At 43.0% G+C, this 21,667-nt stretch overlaps 1 protein-coding gene and 1 long non-coding RNA gene across 2 annotated transcripts in view; one reads left to right on the top strand and one right to left on the bottom strand.

Annotated features, from left to right (window-relative positions):
• The window catches only part of LOC134932131 (proprotein convertase subtilisin/kexin type 5-like), a 420,509-nt gene that overhangs the window by 79,160 nt on the left and 319,682 nt on the right, over positions 1-21,667 (top strand). The window contains exons 7-9 of the mRNA XM_063926251.1: positions 120-206; positions 7,411-7,609; positions 11,371-11,594. Coding sequence (XP_063782321.1) covers positions 120-206; positions 7,411-7,609; positions 11,371-11,594 — 510 coding nt within the window. The remainder of the gene's footprint in view (positions 1-119; positions 207-7,410; positions 7,610-11,370; positions 11,595-21,667) is intronic.
• The window catches only part of LOC134932132 (uncharacterized), a 154,602-nt gene that overhangs the window by 57,838 nt on the left and 75,097 nt on the right, over positions 1-21,667 (bottom strand). The window lies entirely within an intron of this gene.

Consider the following 21,667-nt stretch of genomic DNA (forward strand, 5'->3'; position numbering starts at 1 on the left):
TCATACCTCTATCTGGGTAAAGGATGAGAGTATACATATAGTATGAAGTAGATGTAAGCCACTGAATTTAGGAATACTAGATAAATAATAATATTAATATTGCTTGTTTTATTTCCAAGTGGCAGATGGCAAGTGCTACGCCTGTGACCTGTCCTGTCAGAGTTGCTTTGGCCCACAAGCACAGGACTGCTTTTCCTGCCATTCTGGTATAGTAACAAATCTTCTCTATACCACTACTAGAAAGCAAATCATGATCTATTTAATATGTTTTAATACCTTGTGATTAGAGATGTGCACCGGAAATTTTTCGAGTTTTGTGTTTTGGTTTTGGGTTCGGTTCCGCGGCCGTGTTTTGGGTTCGAACGCGTTTTGGCAAAAGCTCACCGAATTTTTTTTGTCGGATTCGGGTGTGTTTTGGATTTGGGTGTTTTTTTCAAAAAACCCTAAAAAACAGCTTAAATCATAGAATTTGGGGGTCATTTTGATCCCAAAGTATTGTTAACCTCAATAACCATAATTTCCACTCATTTTCAGTCTATTCTGAACACCTCACACCTCACAATATTATTTTTAGTCCTAAAATTTGCACCGAGGTCGCTGGATGGCTAAGCTAAGCGACCCAAGTGGCCGACACAAACACCTGGCCCATCTAGGAGTGGCACTGCAGTGTCACGCAGGATGGCCCTTCCAAAAAATACTCCCCAAACAGCACATGACGCAAAGAAGAAAAAAAAGAGGCGCAATGAGGTAGCTGTGTGACTAAGCTCAGCGACCCAAGTGGCCGACACAAACACCTGGCCCATCTAGGAGTGGCACTGCAGTGTCACGCAGGATGGCCCTTCCAAAAAATACTCCCCAAACAGCACATGACGCAAAGAAGAAAAAAAAGAGGCGCAATGAGGTAGCTGTGTGAGTAAGCTAAGCGACCTTAGTGGCCGACACAAACACCTGGCCCATCTAGGAGTGTCACTGCAGTGTCACGCAGGATGGCCCTTCCAAAAAACACTCCCCAAACAGCACATGACACAAAGAAAAATTAAAGAAAAAAGAGGTGCAAGATGGAATTGTCCTTGGGCCCTCCCACCCATCCTTATGTTGTATAAACAGGACATGCACACTTTAACCAACCCATCATTTCAGTGACAGGGTCTGCCACACGACTGTGACTGAAATGACGGGTTGGTTTGGACCCCCACCAAAAAAGAAGCAATTAATCTCTCCTTGCACAAACTGGCTCTACAGAGGCAAGATGTCCACCTCATCATCATCCTCCGATTCATCACCGTGTACATCCCCTTCCTCACAGATTATCAATTCGTCCCCACTGGAATCCACCATCTCAGCTCCCTGTGTACTTTGTGGAGGCAATTGCTGCTGGTCAATGTCTCCACGGAGGAATTGATTATAATTCATTTTAATGAACATCATCTTCTCCACATTTTCTGGAAGTAACCTCGTACGCCGATTGCTGACAAGGTGAGCGGCGGCACTAAACACTCTTTCGGAGTATACACTTGTGGGAGGGCAACTTAGGTAGAATAAAGCCAGTTTCTGCAAGGGCCTCCAAATTGCCTCTTTTTCCTGCCAGTATACGTACGGACTGTCTGACGTGCCTACTTGGATGCGGTCACTCATATAATCCTCCACCATTCTTTCAATGGAGAGAGAATCATATGCAGTGCCAGTAGACGACATGTCCGTAATCGTTGGCAGGTCCTTCAGTCCGGACCAGATGTCAGCATCAGCAGTCGCTCCAGACTGCCCTGCATCACCACCAGCGGGTGGGCTCGGAATTCTGAGCCTTTTCCTCGCACCCCCAATTGCGGGAGAATGTGAAGGAGGAGCTGTTGACCGATCAAGTTCCACTTGACTTGATAATTTTCCCACCAGCAGGTCTTTGAACCCCTGCAGACTTGTGTCTGCCGGAAAGAGAGATCCAACGTAGGTTTTAAATCTAGGATCGAGCACGGTGGCCAAAATGTAGTGCTCTGATTTCAACAGATTGACCACCCGTGAATCCTGGTTAAGCGAATGAAGGGCTCCATCTACAAGTCCCACATGCCTAGCAGAATCTCTATGTCTTAGCTCCTCCTTTAATGTCTCCAGCTTCTTCTGCAAAAGCCTGATGAGGGGAATGACCTGACTCAGGCTGGCAGTGTCTGAACTGACTTCACGTGTGGCAAGTTCAAAAGGTTGCAGAACCTTGCACAACGTTGAAATCATTCTCCACTGCGCTTGAGACAGGTGCATTCCACCTCCTTTGCCTATATCGTGGCCAGATGTATAGGCTTGAATGGCCTTTTGCTGCTCCTCCATCCTCTGAAGCATATAGAGGGTTGAATTCCACCTCGTTACCACTTCTTGCTTCAGATGATAGCAGGGCAGGTTCAGGCGTTTTTGGTGTTGCTCCAGTCTTCTGTACGTGGTGCCTGTACGCCGAAAGTGTCCCGCAATTCTTCTGGCCACCGACAGCATCTCTTGCACGCCCCTCTCGTTTTTTAAATAATTCTGCACCACCAAATTCAAGGTATGTGCAAAACATGGGACGTGCTGGAATTTGCCCAGATATAATGCACGCACAATATTGCTGGCGTTGTCCGATGCCACAAATCCACAGGAGAGTCCAATTGGGGTAAGCCATTCTGCGATGATCTTCCTCAGTTGCCGTAAGAGGTTTTCAGCTGTGTGCGTATTCTGGAAAGCGGTGATACAAAGCGTAGCCTGCCTAGGAAAGAGTTGGCGTTTGCGAGATGCTGCTACTGGTGCCGCCGCTGCTGTTCTTGCGGCGGGAGTCAATACATCTACCCAGTGGGCTGTCACAGTCATATAGTCCTGAGTCTGCCCTGCTCCACTTGTCCACATGTCCGTGGTTAAGTGGACATTGGGTACAACTGCATTTTTTAGGACACTGGTGAGTATTTTTCTGAGGTCTGTGTACATTTTCGGTATCGCCTGCCTAGAGAAATGGAACCTAGGTGGTATTTGGTACCTGGGACACAGTACCTCAATCAAGTCTATAGTTGGCTCTGAAGTAATGATGGATACCGGAACCACGTTTCTCACCACCCAGGATGCCAAGGCCTCAGTTATCCGCTTTGCAGCAGGATGACTGCTGTGATATTTCATCTTCCTCGCAAAGGACTGTTGGACAGTCAATTGCTTGGTGGAAGTAGTAAAAGTGGTCTTACGACTTCCCCTCTGGGATGACCATCGACTCCCAGCAGCAACAACAGCAGCGCCAGCAGCAATAGGCGTTACACTCAAGGATGCATCGGAGGAATCCCAGGCAGGAGAGGACTCGTCAGAATTGCCAGTGACATGGCCTGCAGGACTATTGGCATTCCTGGGGAAGGAGGAAATTGACACTGAGGGAGTTGGTGGGGTGGTTTGCGTGAGCTTGGTTACAAGAGGAAGGGATTTACTGGTCAGTGGACTGCTTCCGCTGTCGCCCAAAGTTTTTGAACTTGTCACTGACTTATGATGAATGCGCTGCAGGCGACGTATAAGGGAGGATGTTCCGAGGTGGTTAACGTCCTTACCCCTACTTATTACAGCTTGACAAAGGCAACACACGGCTTGACACCTGTTGTCCGCATTTCTGTTGAAATACTTCCACACCGAAGAGCTGATTTTTTTGGTATTTTCACCAGGCATGTCAATGGCCATATTCCTCCCACGGACAACAGGTGTCTCCCCGGGTGCCTGACTTAAACAAACCACCTCACCATCAGAATCCTCCTTGTCAATTTCCTCCCCAGCGCCAGCAACACCCATATCCTCCTCATCCTGGTGTACTTCAACACTGACATCTTCAATCTGACTATCAGGAACTGGACTGCGGGTGCTCCTTCCAGCACTTGCAGGGGGCGTGCAAATGGTGTAAGGCGCATGCTCTTCACGTCCAGTGTTGGGAAGGTCAGGCATCGCAACCGACACAATTGGACTCTCCTTGTGGATTTGTGATTTGGAAGAACGCACAGTTCTTTGCTGTGCTTTTGCCAGCTTAAGTCTTTTCATTTTTCTAGCGAGAGGCTGAGTGCTTCCATCCTCATGTGAAGCTGAACCACTAGCCATGAACATAGGCTAGGGCCTCAGCCGTTCCTTGCCACTCTGTGTGGTAAATGGCATATTGGCAAGTTTACGCTTCTCCTCCGACGATTTTAATTTAGATTTTTGAGTCCTTTTTTTGCTGATCTTTTGTGTTTTGGATTTTACATGCTCTGTACTATGACATTGGGCATCGGCCTTGGCAGACGACGTTGATGGAATTTCATCGTCTCGGCCATGACTAGTGGCAGCAGCTTCAGCACGAGGTGGAAGTGGATCTTGATCTTTCCCTATTTTTGGAACCTCAACATTTTTGTTCTCCATATTTTAATAGGCACAACTAAAAGGCACCTCAGGTAATCAATGGAGATGGATGGATACTAGTATACTTATGGATGACGAGTGACTGACGACACAGAGGTAGCTACAGCCGTGGACTACCGTACTGCGTCTGCTAGTATAGAGATGATAATTAATGATATAAAAAAAAATATATATATATAACTACTGTAGGTATATATAATATAATGACGGACCTGGTGGACACTGTCAGCAGACTGCTAAACTACTAGTATGAAGAAGATAGAAAAAAAACCCCACCACAGGTAGGTAGGTATACAATTATGGACGAGTGACGACACAGAGGTAGGTACAGCCGTGGCCTACCGTACTGCGTCTGCTAGTATAGATAATATACTAAATATATTACTACTGTAGGTATATAATATAATGACGGACCTGGTGGACACTGTCAGCAGACTCCTAAACTACTAGTATGAAGAAGATAGAAAAAAAACCCCCACCACAGGTAGGTAGGTATACAATTATGGACGAGCACTGACGACACAGAGATAGCCACAGCCGTGGACTACCGTACTGCGTCTGCTAGTATAGATAATATACTAAATATATTACTACTGTAGGATTATAATGACGGACCTGGTGGACACTGTCAGCAGACTCCTAAACTACTAGTATGAAGAAGATAGAAAAAAAACCCCCACCACAGGTAGGTAGGTATACAATTATGGACGAGCACTGACGACACAGAGATAGCCACAGCCGTGGACTACCATACTGCGTCTGCTAGTATAGATAATATACTAAATATATTACTACTGTAGGTATATAATATAATGACGGACCTGGTGGACACTGTCAGCAGACTCCTAAACTACTAGTATGAAGAAGATAGAAAAAAAACCCCCACCACAGGTAGGTAGGTATACAATTATGGACGAGCACTGACGACACAGAGATAGCCACAGCCGTGGACTACCGTACTGCGCGTCTGCTAGTATAGATAATATACTAAATATATTACTACTGTAGGATTATAATGACGGACCTGGTGGACACTGTCAGCAGACTCCTAAACTACTAGTATGAAGAAGATAGAAAAAAAACCCCCACCACAGGTAGGTAGGTATACAATTATGGACGAGCACTGACGACACAGAGATAGCCACAGCCGTGGACTACCATACTGCGTCTGCTAGTATAGATAATATACTAAATATATTACTACTGTAGGTATATAATATAATGACGGACCTGGTGGACACTGTCAGCAGACTCCTAAACTACTAGTATGAAGAAGATAGAAAAAAAAACCCCACCACAGGTAGGTAGGTATACAATTATGGACGAGCACTGACGACACAGAGATAGCCACAGCCGTGGACTACCGTACTGCGTCTGCTAGTATAGATAATATACTAAATATATTACTACTGTAGGATTATAATGACGGACCTGGTGGACACTGTCAGCAGACTCCTAAACTACTAGTATGAAGAAGATAGAAAAAAAACCCCCACCACAGGTAGGTAGGTATACAATTATGGACGAGCACTGACGACACAGAGATAGCCACAGCCGTGGACTACCGTACTGCGTCTGCTAGTATAGATAATATACTAAATATATTACTACTGTAGGATTATAATGACGGACCTGGTGGACACTGTCAGCAGACTCCTAAACTACTAGTATGAAGAAGATAGAAAAAAAAAACCCACCACAGGTAGGTAGGTATACAATTATGGACGAGCACTGACGACACAGAGATAGCCACAGCCGTGGACTACCGTACTGCGTCTGCTAGTATAGATAATATACTAAATATATTACTACTGTAGGATTATAATGACGGACCTGGTGGACACTGTCAGCAGACTCCTAAACTACTAGTATGAAGAAGATAGAAAAAAAAACCCCACCACAGGTAGGTAGGTATACAATTATGGACGAGCACTGACGACACAGAGATAGCCACAGCCGTGGACTACCATACTGCGTCTGCTAATATAGAGATGATAAAGATGATAGAGATGAAAAAATATATATATATAACACTACTGTAGGTAAATATTTATATAATATAATGAATGATGGACCTGCTGGACACTGTCAGGAGAATGCGTTTATACTATAGAATAAAAAAAAAAAACACCACAGGAGTGTTTAACTTTTTCAGGCAGACAATATACTGGTGGTCACTGGCAGCAAAAGTGTGCACTGTACTCCTGCTATAACTGCACCCCAGTCTCCCCCACAATTCAGCTGTGTGAGCAGTGAGCACTCAGCACAGTCAGATATACATAGATGATATATCATGCAGCACACTGAGGCTGAGCACAGATATGGTATGTGACTGTGTATCGTTTTTTTTCAGGCAGAGAACGGATTATAAATAAAACTGGTGGTCACTATCAGCAAAACTCTGCACTGTACTGAGTACTCCTAATGCTCCCCAAAATTAGTAAATCAAGTGTCTCTCTAATCTATTCTAAACGGAGAGGACGCCAGCCACGTCCTCTCCCTATCAATCTCAATGCACGTGTGAAAATGGCGGCGACGCGCGGCTCCTTATATAGAATCCGAGTCTAGCGAGAATCCGACAGCGGGATGATGACGTTCGGGCGCGCTCGGGTTAACCGAGCAAGGCGGGAGGATCCGAGTCTGCTCGGACCCGTGCAAAAAAGGCTGAAGTTCGGGCGGGTTCGGATTCCGAGGAACCGAACCCGCTCATCTCTACTTGTGATGAACATTTTTTTTTATTAGAGTCCTTATCTATTCATTCCTTATTTTCATAATCTATTAACTGCAACTATAGTGTTTGATAACTGAGAGTACATTGTGACTTAAGGGTCTATTTATTAAGCCTTGGATGGAGATAAAGTCGCTGGAGATAAAGTACCAACCAATCAGCTCCTAACTGCTATGCCACAGGCTGTGTTTGAAAAATGACAGGAGCCGATTGGCTGGTACTTTATCTCCAGCAACTTTATCTCCTTATTCACAGTCGCTGTAGGGGTAGACAGAGGAGGAGGAATTTCTCATGACATTCTTTTGTACTAGGTTATTTTCTGGATGAGGAAAATCAGTGTGTCCCAAGCTGTCCACAAGGATTCTTCGGGGATCCCTTCAGTCAGACCTGTGAAAAGTGTTCAGTGACCTGTGAGAGTTGTGCTGGTAGCACCGATAACTGCCTAAAATGTAATACCCGAGATCATCATTTATTTCTTCATGAAGGAAGGTGCCTTTCCAACTGTCCGGAGTAAGTTATGGAGAAGTAATTATAAATATTGTACTAGTCATTATATTATAAAAAAATATATTAACACATGACAAATGTGGAAGAAAATGACCGCTATTGCATTTAGATCAAAAGTATCACACGGCTGCATCACATCTATCTGTTTAGGGAAATCTCATGTCTTACACTAATACATTTATTAACCCAGTTGCAGTGGTTACCAACAATGGCCCTCATTCCGAGTTGATCGGTCGGTATTTTTCATCGCATCGCAATGAAAATCCGCTTAGTACGCATGCGCAATATTCGCACTGCGACTGCGCCAAGTAATTTAACAATGAAGATAGTATTTTTACTCACGGCTTTTTCATCGCTCCGGCGATCGTAATGTGATTGACAGGAAATGGGTGTTACTGGGCGGAAACACGGCGTTTTATGGGCGTGTGGATGAAAATGCTACCGTTTCCGGAAAAAACGCAGGAGTGGCTGGAGAAACGGGGGAGTGTCTGAGCGAACGCTGGGTGTGTTTGTGACGTCAAACCAGGAACGACAAGCACTGAACTGATCGCACAGGCAGAGTAAGGTTGAAGTTACTCAGAAACTGCAAAGTAGTTTGTAATCGCAATATTGCGAATACATCGGTCGCAATTTTAAGAAGCTAAGATACACTCCCAGTAGGCGTAAGCTTAGCGTGTGTAACTCTGCTAAATTCGCCTTGCGACCGATCAACTCGGAATGAGGGCCAATGTTTCTCCTTAAAGGAGCCAAACACACTTTCCCCACAACAAGCTACAATTGTTCCTCATTTATATATCAGTAGTTCCCCTCATCACTTATGCTGGGTATGCACCTGAACAACTGTGTGTCCCAGCGATGTGGTAGTGGGATGCAGTGATATATTACGTCGCCATGCACACTACATGACCCAGCATATGATGACGCAGTATTCGTTGCATGCTTCATGTAACAACACTGTCAGTGGCATTGTCTCATCTTTTATTCAGCACATCAGATGGGATAATGTGACCCCCGAACTCATCAAACAATAAATGAGGTACACTTTTGGGTACACACTTATATAGTGGTCTTTGCGATCCGTCGCGGTTCACAGCATCAACCAATATATCGTATAGTGTATTCCCAGCTTTAGATTGCAAGCTCACATGAGCAGTGACATTCTGCATTATGTTATTTATTTGTACCATAGTCTCCTCACTATACAGTCCTATGTGATATGTTGACACATATAATAAAAATACTAAATTATAATAATAGTCATAAAATGAAAGAACAACAGAACTAGCACAGCCACATGAGATGCTCCATACATCTATAGAATACAAGCATGCATAAAATAAATGGAATAGAGAATATAGTAAATGGATCCTGTACAAGCATACTCTACAAGCTGCAATATGTAATAAAATAAGTACAGTATATAGTATATCAGTGGTTCCCAAACTTTTTTGAATCACAGTGTCCTAGAGTATCAGATTTTTTTTCATGGTACCCCTAGCCCCTAGGTCTTATAGAGAAATTTAGAAAGAAATATGAAATTAAATTGTGTTTATATGTCATCCTTAGGTAATTGTGTGGTGATGGATAGGATTTGCTTCTGTTTGTCCACATATTTTATGATTTGCAGCCACCAGCACTGGTTTTGCCTATTACACTGACCTTAAATAATTTGAATTGGTCCTGGACCACTGATGAAAGGCACCCCTGTAAGTGACATGAGGCACCCCAGGGTGCCTAGGTAGTGGCACACAGTTTGAGAACTACTTAAGTATATGATTAGCTGAAAGAGTTCTACAGTACCACCTGTTGGTCATATTTGACACTACAATTTTTTTTAAATTTAATTTAGCAAAATGCCATCTGTGATCAACCCTATACATGCTAGTGCTCTCTCTTGGGGGTATAGTTACTTAATTGCAGGTTTACAGAAGTGGAGAAGTTATTTAGATTCTAGTTATTATTTTCTAGAATGTGCTAGATAAATGATAAGTAGAATCTGATTGGTTGCTATGAGCAACATCTCCACTTAAACAAACCCGCACTTTAGTAAATATATCCTTTGCTCTCTTTCTCTGATCACAGATAATTATACTATGTTAATAGCTCTACATGCCATTAGCAAATACTATATTAACTACTAGTGTCAAAGAGCAATTTAGGAAATTAAAGCAAATATCTCATTGATTACTTTGGGGAACAAATTTTTTTTTACTTTTAACCACTCTTCATAAATATGCCTAGAAGTGCAGAGTCGAAGCAAGGCACTGCTCACTGGCCCCTAGTCATGGCCCTGCAGAAATGTACGAACAACAAGCATTATTTTAATATTTTAAAACACATAGAATAAGCATGCAAAAAGTGTGGAGAGATTGAACAATAAGGGGCATATTCAATTGGTGCGTAAAATATTTTTTTCCCGCTGTGTGGAAATTTCAGCTGCAGGGTGTTTGCTATTCAATTGGCCGCTGCTTTATTCTTGCAGCCCCAGAGCAGATGCAAAATAGGGTAAAATTGTTACTTTAAGTTGAAAATGTTGGGACCCACTGATACACTCACCCCTAATAATTAAATAGGCAACTGGAGTTTCCAAGTAGCTTAATTGGGCCAAGAATTACTGAACATGTCATTATTCTGGTATTATTCTTCAAAGTGCAAAATAGTGGGCTACAAGATGTGGGACAGGTACAGGAGGGCTGTGCAATAAGTTTCCAGATGCACGAAAAGTATTACATTTACAAACATAGTGAATATTACATTGTTTTCAAAGTGTTCGCCAGAGGAGTCTATGCAAAATTGCACGTTCTCAAATCACTTGGTGAAGCAGCTGGACCAGTCCGAAGCAGGTATGTCATCTACATGCTGGATGAAGGTCTCCACTGATGAAGGTCTCAAAACAAAAACCACGTATCTTGTGCTTGATTTGTGGGAACACGAATAAGTAACGAGACCAGGACTTGACTGACATTTCACAAGAACTTTAGCCAGCGATTATAGTTCACAACCAAACACTCAAAGTGTGTCTACTCGACCTATGCACTGCACATCCGGAAACTTATTGCACACTCCTCATATTGGGGTGCTTTTTGGTTGAGACAGGTGTTTTTAAGATTGGAGGTGGGAGTTACAGGTGTTTTAGAAAGATTTTTTTGGTGGCTTCAAATGATTCAAAAATAAACTTGTAGTCATTTTCATGCAACCCTAATTTAACTCCAGCACTTATAATGTTTTCACTGCTATTAAAAAATGCACAAACCAGTCATTGAAACGTTTTAAAAACGTAAAATATGTATCTTTGGGACAGTAATAGACATCTATACTGTTATCCAATATTTAATTGAAGTTTTTAGGGTACAAGCTGATTTGCCTGTTTTTTTTTTTTTTAATTTCCAGCTGGTATTTGATGAAAAAAATAATTGCTGCTAATTTTTCTCAATTGGATAGAACGAGAATCAAAAATCGGTCATGATAACCTGTTAAATTTTGTTTAAAGAAACTTGTGGCTAATTGAATATGCTCCTACAGTATATATTAAATACTGGGTTATGTTGATTTAAATAGGAATATAGGCTGAAGGAAATCAGGTAAGTAATGCTCAGTCAATTACACTACATTATTTTCTATTTACATCTTTCCCAGAGGTGCAACTAATAGTAAAAGCTATTTGCACATTTTAAAATGCTATAACCCATTTTAATGTATGTTCTCCTTTCTACAATGGTTTAATTTTTACATGGTCTTATAATTATATTTTGTTTTTCATGCAGAGCCTACTTTGAAAACTCTGAGGGCTTATGTGAACCCTGTGATGGTTCCTGCTGGACTTGTGACGAAAGGAAAACAAAATGTTTGTCTTGTGTGGATGGCCTGTATCTGGAGAACAGCAAGTGTCTTCTTAACTGCTCCCTGAGGTATTATCTAGATGATGAAGGCTTCTGCAAGCATTGTCCAGCACACTGTACTATCTGTGCAGATGACAGAATATGTCTTGGTATGTATTATCTTTACTAGAATATCCATTCATTTTTCATTAATTCTGTCATTATATTAGTGAGAAAAACTTGAATGTCATCATATACTTTTAGTATATACTTTGCAAGTTTATTACCTTATCCTGCACCAGAATCAGAGCACTAGGAGTAAATTTACTAAAGGTTCTAAAAATGAAAAGTGGTGATGTTGCCCATAGCAACCAATCACATTCTGTCTATAATTTTCTAGGATGCAATAGAGAAATGATAGAATCTGATTGGTTGCTATGAGCAACATCACCACCTTTAATTTTTAGAAGCGTTAGTAAATTTATCCCCTAGGGATTTGCCAGTGGTGTATGTAGAATTATTTTCTCCGTCACTTGCATGAAAACCACGTCTTTTTTACTTACCTGATATTGGAGATATCTGTTGTGGTCCCCAGTTTCCATTGCAAAAGCTAAAGAGCTTGGCCCCGGTAGCTGGCACCATCTAAAGATGGCATTAATCATTGTAGCCTATAAATTACAGTACACAAAACATATCAGGAGAGTTATCCATAAGATTCCTCCCTGGCACTCTCCACTTGCACATTACACACATGTGCAGCAGTGCAGCCAACCAAAGAAAATGAAAGTAATGTAATTGCGATCACTTTACTTTTATACATCACAGGGATGAGCTCCTTTCTCTACATTAAGGAGCCTATTTATCAAAACCCACAACAAACAAGATATAATTTACCTTCCTGAGTTAACCATATCAATAGACCAGTGAGTGGTTCTCAAACTCTGTCCTCAGGACCCCACATAGTTCAAGTTTTGCAGGTCACCCAGCAGGAGCACATGTGTGTTCAATACTCACTGATATATTTGAAAACGGTATCCGTTCAGATGGTCGACCATGTTATGGTCGACAGTCATTAGGTCGACCACTGTTGGTCGACATTGACATGGTCGACATGGACACATGGTCGACACATGAAAGGTCGACACATGAAAAGGTCGACATGGGTTTTTTAACTTTTTTTTCTTTTGGGGAACTTTTCCATACTTTACGATCCACGTGGACTACGATTGGAACGGTAATCTGTGCCGAGTGAAGCGGTAGCGGAGCGAAGGCACCATGCCCGAAGCATGGCGAGCGAAGCGAGCCATGCGAGGGGACGCGGTGCACTAATTGGGGTTCCCAGTCACATTCCGCAAAAAACGACACAAAAAAAGTTTAAAAACTCATGTCGACCTTTTCATGTGTCGACCTTTCATGTGTCGACCATTTTCATGTGTCGACCATGTGCCCATGTCGACCATGTCAATGTCGACCAATAGTGGTCGACCTAATGACGGTCGACCATAACATGGTCGACCATTCATACCGGAACCTTTGAAAACATCCACAGGTGGAGCTCATTATTTCACTTGTGATTCTGTGAGGAGACCTGGAAAACATGAACTTTTTGGGGTCCAGAGAACCGAGTTTGAGAACCTATGCAATAGACTGCTTGCAGTTAGTTATAGATAGGATGAAATAGGTTACAGCACATTCCAAAAATTTGCATGATGCTATTGAATACATCTAGGGCCGGATCTAATGGCTTGCGAGACGGCCAGAGCTCTGAGACTCCGGACGAACTTGTACATTTTTTTTTAAAGTACCAAACGTTTACAAGTCAAACCCTGGTTGGTTTTGCCTTGTATCCAAGAAAGGAGCTGGAGTTGGAAGGAGAAAGATAAAACAGTCAGCAGGCACCCTCTTTGTGAAAGTATGCGCTGACATATTTTTCAACCCCCAAGACCAATATGGTATAAATAAGCTATCACAATATAATCACAATTTACCATGATAAAAAAATAAATAAATAATGCCATTAAGCCTGTAAGCAGTGTTATAAGCTAGGATATGCAGAACTGAGAGTTGGAACTACATTCAAAACTAAAGTAATGTACATGTGGTTAGGGAAGCCAATCCGGGGTTATTTTTTCAATCCTGGGATTCGGGATTGAAAAAAATCTGAAACCCAGGATTCCCAGGATACCTGGGATTGAATTGTTCAAATAAATTAAAAGCAGAAATTTAGCAATTGATTGAAAATGAGAGTCATGGTAGACTAACCTTTGTTAAATCTTTTTCTTTGAGGTTCATGGGGTCCACAGGGAGAACATCGGGGTCGTAGGTGGTGGATGAGAGTCCGGGCACCAAACAGTTAAGCTTTCAGGCTTTCCAGAATGCTCAGCTCCTCTCCCCTATAACCCCGTCTCCAACACTGGAAGCGGATTTGAGAGAAGAAAGATATTGTACACACAAGAATACATTCTCGCAGACAGGAGAAATGAACCAGTGACTAATGCCACAAAAACCCAGAGAGGCCAGGTGCGTTAGGGTAGGCGCCCTGTGGACCCTATGAACCTTAAAGAAAGATAGTTAACAAAGGTAAGTCTACCATAACTCTTGTTTTTTTCATCGGGCATCATAGAGCTCCACAGGAAAAAAACATCAGGGATTTTCTAAAGCAGTATTTTAAGAGAGGATAACAGAGAGGATAACAGAATCCTGCAACCAAAGGATGCATCCTGGGATGCAAAGGTATCTAATGAGTAGAGTTTTAGAAATGTGTGAATGGACTTGTGTGAACAATTCTCCATTCATGCTCAGGAGAAAACCCATGGCGTACCGCCCATGAGGGTCCTACAGATCTAGCAGAATGAACAAAAATTGACGTTGGGACAGGCAAATCAACTTGATTGTATGCTTGTGCAACAACATTACTAATCCATCTGGCCAGCATCTGTTTGTTAACTGGCCAGCCATGCTTGTAAAATCCATAAGGTATGATTAGAGAGCTGTATCATCTGAAAGAACCACATAGATACGTAAGGCAGGTACTACATCCAATACTACAGAGAGATCCCATGTTTCTAACTGGGGTACATATGGAGATTGTACACGTATGACACCTTGAAAAAAGGTACGTATATCCGGTAGTGTAGCAATTTTTCACTGAAACCATACTGATAAAGCAAAAATATGTACTTTCAGAGAAGCAAGGCGTAATCCTGGATTCAAACCTTGTTGAAGAAAAGCAAGTATTCTTGATTAACATAGTTGTATTGTAGCGCTTAGAAGTGCCCAATGTGAAATAGGTATGCCACACTCTATAATATATCCGTGCTGAAGCAGGCTTGCATTGTTTGCATTACAGCAACTTGGTTGCTGTAATGCAAACAAAGCATTGTTTGAATTACAGAGGTTGAAAATCCTTTTGCTCTTAAAATGGATGTTTCAAGAGCCACGCTGTCAAAGACGGCCGGTTCAGGGCCGGATGTAGACATGGCGCTTGAAATAGAAGGTCCCGTTGCTGAGTAAGTTGAAGGGGTTGCCCTAATGAGAGGCTCTGTAGGTTGGGGAATCAGTGGCATTTGGGCCATGCTTGGGCTATAAGAATGAGGTTTCTTCCTTCTGTTTGAATTTTCTTATTACCCTTGGTAGAAGGGATATTGGGGGAAATACGTATGGTAAATGAAAGGTCCATTGTACTGCTAGAGCATCCACAAATACCGCTTGCGGATCCTGTGACCTTGATCCATATACTAGGATTTTGTGGTTGTGATGTGAAGCCATCAGATCCACGCCTTGCCGGCCCCACCTGTCCACCAGTAGTTGGAACACTTCTGGGTGGAGAGCCCATTCTCCCTCGTGCACATCCTGGCAACTGAGAAAGTTTGCTTTCCAGTTGAGGAGGCCTGGTATGAACTCTGCTGATATGGCCGGAAGTTGACGTTCGGCCCATTTTAGTATTTTGGTTGCCTCTTGCTTTGCCATTTTGCTGCAAGTGCCACCTTGGTGATTGATATATGCCACTGTTGTGGCGCTGTTGGATTGAACTTGCACAGGTCTGCCTTGGAGAATACTGTGTGCCAGTGTCAATGCTTCTGTATACTGCCCTCAGTTCCAGTCCATTGCTTGGTAACTGAGACACTGCCAGGCTCCATTTCCCTTGAAACGAGTGTTGCTCGGTTACAGATCCCCAACCATAAAGGCTGGCAATCTGTAGTGAGAAGCACTCAATTTGGGATCCAGAAGGAGCGACCCCTATTGAGGTGATTGCTGCACCAAGTTAATGATAGGCGAACCTCCGGAGTCAGAGTTATTATATGCCGTTTGATCTGATGAGGCTAGCCATTCCACTTGGCCAGAATCAGCCTTTGTAAAGGCCGAGTGAAATAGGGCAAATTCTACCATGTCAAACGCAGATCCCATCAGGCCAAGGACTTGCATGGCCGAATGGATTGACACCTGAGGACGGTGAAGGAATTGATGTATTTTCTCCCACAGTTTCAATATTTTGGTCACTGGTAGAGTCTTTGATTTTGGAGTCTAGCAGGGCTCCCAAATGTACCATCCTTTGTGACGCTATGAGGCAAGACTTCTTCCAGTTTATAAGCCATCCGTGACTCTGTAGGAAGGCTATCGTCTGTATTGGCTGTGCAATACCTCCTGTAATTTGGACAGCAGCAGTATGTCATCCAGGTAAAGAAGTATCCTGACTTCCTGGCAACGCAGGTGTGCTGCCAGGACTGCCAAGACTTTGGTAAATATTCTGGGCACTGTAGCCAGGTCAAGCGGCAGCGCCTGGAACTGATAGTGTTGGGTTAGGATTGCAACCCTTAGGTATCATTGATGCGAAAGAGCAATAGGTATATGCAGGAATGCATCTTGTATGTACAATGACACCATGAACTTCAAGGCTCTAATACTAGAACTATGGAGCATAGGGTTTCCATGTGAAACTTAAAACTTTTACAAATCTGTTGAGAGATTTGAGATTGAGAATATGCCTGTATGTCCCATTCGGCTCTGATACAAGGAACAGGTTCGCATAATTGCCCCTTCCTATTTGAGCCTGAGGAACTGACACTATTACTTCTGATTGGAGGAGTGATGGAATCCCTTTTTGTAGTGTCAGAGCCTTTTCTGTGTCTGATGTAAGACTCGTGCGACAAACTGCTGAAGGGGACGTCCTTTGAAAGAGATGACGTAACCGTGACAGACTACCTCATGCATCCGTACATCTGAAGTGGTTTTGATCAAGACTTCTGTGAAGTGAAGTAGTCAGCCTCCCACTTTGAGGTACCCCAGGGGGAGGCCCAATAAGCTGTGGGTTTGTCAGGTTTTGCTGGGGGTTGCATTGCTGCCCATGGCTGCTTAGTCTTGGGCTTAGTAGATCTTGAGGCATTTTATTGCCTAGGAAACGTTGTCCTTTTGCTTTTCCTTGTGGACAAAAGGTACGAAATTAGAGCTCTTTGGCCGTGGTGTAGCTGAAGGGAGAAAAACTGTTTTGGCACCCTCTAAGGATGCCACTATTTTGTTTAGTTCTTCTCCAAACACAACATCTCCCATAAAGAGTATTACTTTCAGAGTTTTCTTGGAATCTATTTCCTCTTTCCAACAGAGTAACCAGATAATGCGTCTTCCCAACACTAATGTTGCCGATGCTTTTGCCGCAAACACACCAGCATAAGATAGCGCTTCACCAATGTAAGAAGTTGCTTTCTTGATATAATCCAAATAGATTCTGTACTCTTCTGATATATCTACAGGCAATTCCTCCTCTATTGACTGTAACCAAGATTCAGTAGCTTTTGCTGCCCATGAGGCTGTCACTGTAGACCTATTTACAGCACCCGTCAGTGAAAAGATAGACTTGAGGCAATTTTAAATGCATCTATCTGTAGGTTTCTTTAATGGTAGTGACAAAGTAGATGTCTTTACCAAACGCGTGATATGAAAATCCACTGGAGGAGGAGTCTCCCACCTTGCACAATCCCCGCAGGAATAGGATAGTAAGATGAGATTCGCTTAGACAGAGGAAACTTTTTACCAGGGGTGTTCCAAGGTTCTTGTCTATTTTCCATCAGATAGTCAGACTGTAGAAAATCTAATTTGATTATTTTCTGTTGTTAAAATATATCAGTTATCATGGCGACAGCCGTAGGTTCCACCTCAGCTAGCTGAAGGATTTGTTTATTTGCATCTATTAATGCTGGTACATCTACAGTAATAGAAGCCTCTTCCTCTGCTACACTTGAATCCATAACAGAGAGAATATTCTCTTCACCTTCCTCCTCAGGTGACTCATTTGAGTGTGATATAATAGTGGACTGAGAGGAAGATGTGGCATTTCTAGTTGATCTAGAATGCTGTTTGTTCCCAGGCAGCATCTTTTGTAAAACTATAGATGTCTGTGCCAGACTTTGAACTGAACTCGCTAGAGTTTTTACTCTGGGTGGATTTGTATCTGGGGCTAGTACTGGCATAGGGGGACCCATGGCTGGTGTAAGTCTGTCCACCAGAGTACCAAATAATTGTGTAAAGGAAGACCAAGGAGGTTTCTGTGTAGGTACAGAAGTTGTTGACTGACTAGGAGGTGTATAACAATTAACACATAGTCCATCTTATTTATTTACTACCAGTTATTGATATAGCACAACATATTCCACAGCGCTTTCCAGAGAATATTTGGCCATTCACATCAGTCCCTGCCCCAGTGGAGCTTACAATCTATATTCATGAACACGCACACACATTCACGCTAGGGTTAATTTTTGTTGGGATCCAATTCACCTACCAGTATATTTTTGGATTGTGGGAGGAAACCGGAGTACCCGGAGGAAACCCACGCAAATACGGGGAGAATATACAAACTCCACACAGTTGGGCCATGCTGGGAATCGAACCCATGACCTCAGTGCTGTGAGGCAGTAATGCTAACCATTACACCATCCGTACTGCCCTTATACAACATCCTGTGCAGATAACTCCACATAGCAAATTTTACATTAAAGCAACAATCGGGTTTCTGACTGTTTGCAACCTTTTGCCTTGGTAGACATAACTGCAAAATGTGTGCGTTGCACTCACACACTTTTATGGCAACAGTAACTATATAACCAGGTGTAGTATGTGACAAAGGTCAGCAATTTAACTGCTGCTCAAATTAACCCTGAAAGCACCTGTCTCACAAGGTATAAAGAAAAGTGATAGCTATATATATATATATATATATATATATATATATATACAAATCAGACAGCAGAACTAGCACAAGTCACATACAATGCAGAAAAATACATGATAATATACCTGCAATGAGCACTTGAATCAACTGCTCAGCCTGTTTTTGAAAGCAGGTATGGTATACTGTAAGTGTTGTAAAAACCTTGCTCCTTAGAGATGTTTTTACAACGAGACTGCGTTCCCGGAGACCTCCCTTGCTCCATGCTGAAGATGGCTGTCCTGGTCTCTGAGGGAAGGTGAGAGTGCTGTTTACAGCTGAAGGGTGAGAAATCTGCAGTAAACTGACACCCAAAGCTGTGGGAGTGGCTACAGGTTAAGCGCCACACCCCTTGCTGGTCTTTAACCCCAGAGTTGATGTGGTCTATTTAGATTTTGCTAAAGCCTTCGATACAGTGCCTCACATGAGGCTGATTTTTAAACTAAGAGCTCGGCCTAGGAAACACTGGGGGTAATTCAGACTGCATCGCAGTCTGAATTGCTATGTGCAGTGCGCACGCGTGGCAGGTGCACTGCGCATGTGCAGCCAGTGAGATGCAAAAGCAGTCGCATGGCGGAAGGGGGCGTGCCAATGGCGATAGAACGCCGTTGGTGTGGCGTGGTCCGGACAACAGAGTTGTGTCCAAACCATTGGGGGGGCAGGCCTCTGCGGCTGCATGACATCACGGCAGCCGCTGCGAACCGGGACGTGGCGGTTAGCCCCCTGCCAGCGCACAGGAGCTGCGCTGGCAGGGAGCTACTTGTCAGGTACAAAAGCATCGTCGCCGTGCGCCCTGTGCTGGGAGTCCCCCTGCATATCAGAGAAACTGTTCGTAGATGTGCTAAATTTAGCACGTCTACGATCAGGTCTGAATTACCCCCTCTGTTTGTACTTGGACAAGTAATTGGCTGGATAACCGGTAACAGTGGGTTGTGGTTAATGGGATGTTCTCCAACTGGGCCACTGTATTCAGTGGAGTACCGCAAGGGTCAGTATTCGTGCCATTACTGTTCAGTATATTTATTAATGACCTAGGAATAGGTCTGGAAAACACAGTGTCAATATTTGCAGATGGTACCAAGCTTTGTAGGGTAATTAACTTAGAAAAGGATTCAGAGTCCTTACGGCATGACTTATTTAAACTGGAAGTTTGGGCAAATAAATGGAGAATGAGGTTTAATATAGAAAAATGTAAAACTATGCACTTTGGGACTAAAATAATCATGCATTATACAAATTAAAAGGGGAGTATTTAGGGGAGACAGTAATAGAAAAAGATTTGGGGGTGCTCTTTGATAATAAACTTAATAACAGTCCCCAATGTCAAACTGCAGCAACAAAGGCAAATAAGGTACTAGCATGCATAAAATGGGGAATTGAGACAAGGGATGAAAGTGTAATCCTACCATTATATAAACCATTGGTAAGGCCACATCTAGAATATTGTGTACAATTCTGGGCACCACACTATAAAAAAGATATCATAGAGCTTGAAAGGGTTCAGAGGTGAGCTACAAAATTGATAAAAGGGTTAGAGTCACTGGATTATGAGGAAAGGCTTACTAGGTTAAATACAGTATGTTTACACTTGAACAAAGGCGTCTGAGAGCAGACATTTTAAACATTTATAAATATATAACAATACATGGAGCTAACCGGAGATCTGTTTATTGAGAGATCTCTACACAGGATCTAGAATTCTTTGCCAGAGAATGTAGTAATGGCGGACTCAGTCAATAAATGTAAAAACGGGTTAGTTAATTTCTAACTGAAAAAGATATCCAAGGATATAGTATCTAAAATGAATGTAATTTAGAAAAACTCCCTTTGGAGCCCTATGAAACCCGAAGAAGAATGGGTACTTTAAACCAGATATCTGTGCTAGACATTTCAACTCATTACTACAAAGGCAGCAAGTACTAAAATCCAGCTAATACTACCTGCAAAGGCAAATCCATTTTTGGACAACCTGAATAATTATTAAGAGCCCCGAGAAAGCTATTTGTCTATTTTTAAAGCTATTTTTGTTGAAGTTGAGGAACCCAACAGGAGAGTAGTTGCCAGTCCTAGCCTACTAAACTTAGATTACAAGCATCTGAAAGCAAAAGGGGACGTGCTTGCTGCAATAGGTGGACAGCCGGATGTTGGTTCTGTCCTCCAGTGAGCACGAGTCGAACAAGTTACTCGAAGAAGAGGTGCGGGATGTGCTGGTCGTATCTGGCGGTGGGGTCTTTTCTTCTAACCAACCTCTGCATGCACTGCTGTACGCTCCACCGTAGCGAGATATACAGCCGTTGTCCGTCAGTGACTCAATCACTCACTCAGTGCAGGCAGGCGGTTTCTTGGGTCCTGCTTTGCGCATGCACACCTTAATCCAGGGATTGGAGGCAACAGTCCCAAAATTTCAAATCCCAGGATTTTTAGCACTAAATCCCGGGATCCCACTGTTCCCTTTTGGTCTCCCTACATGTGGTACATTTGAAGAAAGACACTGAGGGGTCAATTCAGTTACAAGCAATACTAGAATGTGCCGCTGGAATGTTTAAGATGGCAGCACATCCATCATTTTACTTTGTATCCTCATAGGAACATAATTCCGAGTGATGTGTGCAGATGTACAATGCAGACAGCACATACTATGTATTTCAGACCTGATCACTAGGGTGCGTTTTCTGCATCCCTGCGATCAGGTAGTCGCTGCCTACAGGGAGAGGGTATTTGCTGTGTGCAGGTGTGCGATTGCATTTGTAGCAGAGCTGCACAAACATGAGTTTGTGCAGTCTCTGCTCAGCCCAGCATTTACTCAGCCGCTGTGATGATCGGGGTCGGAGCTGCGATGATCAGAAACCCTCCCTCCAAACGCCTGGTCCCTCCTGCGATTTCCCTGACACTCCTCTAAAACAGTCAGTTGCCACCCACAAACGGCCTCTTCCTGTCAGTCACCTTGCAATCGCCCGTGCAATTGCTTTTTTCACACCATCCCATCGCTATACACCGATGCCTGGTGCAATCATCTGATGCGCCGGTGCATTGCGGTGCATA

The sequence above is a fragment of the Pseudophryne corroboree genome, chromosome 6, assembly GCF_028390025.1.
Source record: "Pseudophryne corroboree isolate aPseCor3 chromosome 6, aPseCor3.hap2, whole genome shotgun sequence".
NCBI classification, from domain to species: Eukaryota; Metazoa; Chordata; class Amphibia; order Anura; family Myobatrachidae; genus Pseudophryne; species Pseudophryne corroboree.